Genomic DNA, 4614 nt, shown 5'->3' on the forward strand with positions numbered 1-4614 from the left:
TCTATTTAATTTGTTTCTGCACTAATCTTCATTACTTCCTTCCATCAAATGGGTTTTGTTTGTTCTTTTTCTAGTTCTTTGTAGTGTAATGACAGGTTATTGATTTGAGATTTTCCCTGTTTTTTAATATAGGCATTTACTGCTATAAAATTACCTCTTAGTACTGCTTTTGCTGTATCCCATAAGTTTTGGTATGTTGTTATGATATTGTAAAATATATATTTGGTCTTTGTCCCCATTTCCTGACATATAGCTCCTAAAATCCTTGGATTCTCAGGAGTGTCTTTTGTATACTAATGAGATGACAGGTGGCTAGGGACCCCGAGAATAACTCTCATAATGGTGGTTGGTTGGCAAGGGAACCAATCACTTGAGTAAAGAATTGGAACTTTTAGTCCCACACCTCCCTCCCACCTCTGGGGAGGAAAGAGGGACTGAAGGTAGAGTTAATAAACCAATGGCCAAGGATTTAATCAATCATGCTTACACATTAATAATTAACATTCCATAAAAACCCAAAAGGACCAAGTTCTGGGGACTTACAGGTAGCTGAACATGTGGAGGTTCAGAAGAGTGGTGTGCCCACAGAGGGCATGCATGGAAGCAACATACTGCTTCTTCCATACCTCACCTTATGCATCTCTTCCATCTGGCTGTTCATCTGTACCCTTTGTAATATCCTTTATAGTAAGTAAGTAAATGTAATTGTCTCTCTGACTTCTGTGAGCCACTCTAGCAAATTAATCGGACTAAAGAAGGGGATCATGGGAACCCCAATTTATAGCCTGTTGGTCAACAGTTCTGAAAGCCCAGACTTGGGACTGGCATCTGAAGTGAGGGCAGCCTTGTTGGATCTCAACCTGTGGGATTTGATGCCAGCTCCAGGTTCACAGTTTGGAGAAAGAAAATCTCAGAACCCCCTGTCAACTGAAGAATGATGAGGTTCATAAATCTGGAAAGGAGAGCTATATTTCTCATAAAGGGGTGTAGCCTACAGGGTAGCCATTCTAACATGCTGGGAAGCAACTGCCTTGGGCTGAAGTCAAGAGCATGTACTTTGAGGTAACAGTATAGGAAACAGGAATTTATGCTAAGCTGGGTAGCCAAATATATCTATTTAACAAGCTATAGGAGTCATGAATATTTATGAAAGGTGAAACATGTGCACATGCAATTGAGCCTCGTGCCCCTTCATAGGATCCATGTCCAGAAAACAGCAGCTTTAACACAATCTGAGGGTGGAGTTTTTGGCCCTATGATGTCAAAAAGTGAAGCAGACGACACAAAAACCCTCTTTGAACAGCATCTGTACACTGGTCAGAACCACTCTGTGGTCGACGACATTCACTTATCAGGAAGGAATGCCTGGTCAGTTGTCATACGGAAACCACAAAAAGGGAGAAGTGTCATGAGACTGGTTTCTGTTTAGCCCTTAGGGAAGAAAACCTGATGGCTGTTTGCAATGGGAAAGTAATAATGAGGCATGTCTGACCTCCCATTTCATCTTGGTTGGGAACTCAGTTTTAAGGGTTCTCTGGGGTCCCCTTGACCAAAAAGGAATCAACTCAGTCAGCAGGGGTGCTTAGGATTTTATTTTAGTTCACACCCCAAAATTCATTATGCCAAAGGAAGAACTGAGCTTGGGAACTGAGTCATGCAAGCACTGCCATCCTCTCCCAAACTCAACTCCTCAACAAGGTACAGAAGGTTTGTAACAGAAGGAATGGCCTGAAAAAAGGGTAAAATGTTTTAGGAGCTGTCTCTTTAAAACCAACCCCACTCTTTCTGGGAATTAAAATCTGCATTCCTGCCCAAGGCCAGTGGTCAGAAAGGCAGGGGAGTATTCTTTGTTTTTTTGTTTCACAGGAGATGGTTCAAGGGAACTGTCTAGGCAGAGGTCATGAGATTGTCTTTACTAGAGATGGGTCAATCAGAACCATCAACTATAGTTAAACAGCAATACCCTGAACCTGAAAAACCCACCTACAAAAGCTATATTTCTGCTTATAGTTAGGATGATGGAAGAGAGTCTGCCATCCTCCTCATTTGACAGCAAATTAATAAATTTCTCTTTCCTTCTCCTCAAGCCACTTGTCCTTGTTCTTCTGATGCAGCCTCAGAGACAAGCACTGAACTTTCAGTAACAGGTTTTTTAAAGAAATGGAAAGGCTTGGCTAATGACTAAGCAGGTTTTTGGTGGACAGGTTATGGGAGACAGAAAAGAAGCCTGGATACCAAAGGTGGTCTTGTTATGCAGATAAGCCTCAGGATAACAGCCCTCGGGGAGAATAGATGGTAAATGTTTCTGTTCTGACCTTCTGAGTTAATTTTGCCTAGATTGAATAAGCAGGACCTGGCTACATTTAATGGAGATACTCTACAGATACAAATTTCCCCCCATCCTCCACAAGGACAACTTTGCAGCAGCATTATTTCTGTTTGCCAGCAGCCATGGCAAAATATGTCAAAGAAATGTATTTTGGGGTAAAATATTTCTGATTTCCTTTAACCCTAAAACCTTTCAAGATATATAGTCTACTATAAAACAAGCACATGTCAATTATAAGCTTAACACTGTAGCCTAAACAAACTCTTGAATGTCAATTACAAGCTTATCTCCACAGACATAAGAGATAAGATCAATCACCCTTCTACCCATCCTGAGAAGACTACCAAAATAGACTATTTCCTCTACTCCCTTTTTCTTGAAAGTCCACCTTATCTTATGTGAAATGTAAATTTACTGAGCACTAAATAGTAGAGCTTCACAAGAATGCAATCATTTGCCTCACTGCTCACCTCCTCCAGAGCCTCCCCTTATTTTTCTGCATACCCTTTCCTTTAAATAGGGAATTCTCCAATCCTGCCATTGTAAGCCCAGTCCACAGATGCTTTGTGGTCTGTGCTTTTCCCAGGGAAATCCTCAGACTTTGGCTTAATAAACCTCAACTGAGTGTGACTCTCCTTTTCAGTCACTTATTATTTAAGTTAACAACAGTGTCAGAATTGAACTCAATTGGAGGATACCCAGCTGGTACCTGCTGCAGAACTGATTGCTTGCTGTGTAGGGAAATACTCCCAACATATCTGAGGTCACAGAAGCATTCTATGTTGTGAGAGTATAGTAGGAAAAACAACGTGGGAAGAACAAGTAAAACTTGGGTCATTTGAAATATTTTTAGAGTGGGAGTTAAGTCCTCCCCAAAATGTTTTTACCATGTAACTAATTACAAAGCTAATACATGCTCAGTAAAAAAAAAAACTAAATACTATAGAAAAATATAAATAGGAATAAAAATAATTTCTAATCCTTTGAGAGATAACCATAACATTCTGGTGAATATCCTTCCTTTTCTGCACCATAGGTAGGAATGTACATTATTATATCCTGATTAAGATTAGTATACAATATTCATTTTCTGTGTTACTAAAAAATTTGAATGCCATTTACCCTTACTTTATTATTTAAATATTTTTAAATGTTACCTGTATGTTCTCTACTTAAAAGAAACACTGTTTTTATTATATAACGCATAACCATTGTATGTAAAATGAAATAAAAATTACCACCTATTAACATTTTTGCGTATATACTATCAGAATTATATAGACATTCGTACATATATATTTATTTACACTTTTGTAAAAAGAATGGAATTGTATATCTACACGTACACATCTTTAGTTATCTTTTTTACACAAAAGATATGGACGTCTTTTCAGGTTCATAAAGATACATTACCATCATTCTTAATGGCTGCATGGTATTCAATTATATCAATATGCTATAATGTATTAAACTAATCCCCTATTTGGGACACTTAAGTTGCTTTCGAATTTTTACCACTAGAAACATTGTTACTATGAATTGGCCTTAAATACAGATTGTTGCAAACTTACTTATTATCGCTTAGGAATAAATTCTGAGTAGATTTCCTAACCAAAGGATATGCATTTTTAAAATGTTTAACTGTGTAGATACATATATGTTTAAGCTTTTGGTAGAGCCTAGTAGGACTCTAAAAAAGTTGACAATGGAAAAGAAGAATCAAGTTTCATGATCCAGGAAAGGCTCTAGAAGTACAAAATTAGTAACACAATTTCGCCTGCAAGTACCACAGACCAAGACAATTACTACAATAATAACAATAAAACAATGGCAAGTTTGATAATGCCTGAGAGAAATCAAAGATTGAGCAATTCTTTCTCAAGAAAGCTAGATTGAGTTAACAGAAGACAATGTGGAGAAGAAATTCCCAATTCAAGAAAATGAATCAAAGATCTAGAAGTAAATACCAAAGTATTCCCAGCAGGTAGCTCACTTATAACTCTTCCTTGATCATGAGTTTATTAAGGAAAAGCATATATATAATAATAAGGAAAAAATGAGAACTAGTAAAATTAGTAATCACTAACTCTTTGATATGTCTGACAGAGGAGAAAACTATGAATCAACTGTTAGAGATATACTAAGTAACTTACAGAAAGAGAACACAGATCTTCTGATTCTCATTCTAGCATTCTATTCTCCAGATTTTCCACCATTATATAGTATGAAATGTGAAGTACATGCTATTTAAGCAGTTTAGATCCCAAGTTTTATTTTAAATCAAA

The 4614-nt window shown here is 37.3% G+C and overlaps 1 protein-coding gene across 1 annotated transcript in view; it reads right to left on the reverse strand.

The window, feature by feature from the left end:
- SNX13 (sorting nexin 13) overlaps window positions 1–4614 on the reverse strand; it is a 170440-nt gene that overhangs the window by 85095 nt on the left and 80731 nt on the right. The window contains exon 9 of the mRNA XM_012659398.1: window positions 1665–1728. Coding sequence (XP_012514852.1) covers window positions 1665–1728 — 64 coding nt within the window. The remainder of the gene's footprint in view (window positions 1–1664; window positions 1729–4614) is intronic.

Source organism: Propithecus coquereli, unplaced genomic scaffold (genome assembly GCF_000956105.1).
Source record: "Propithecus coquereli isolate 6110/MARCELLA unplaced genomic scaffold, Pcoq_1.0 Scaffold61, whole genome shotgun sequence".
In the NCBI taxonomy this organism is placed as follows: domain Eukaryota; kingdom Metazoa; phylum Chordata; class Mammalia; order Primates; family Indriidae; genus Propithecus; species Propithecus coquereli.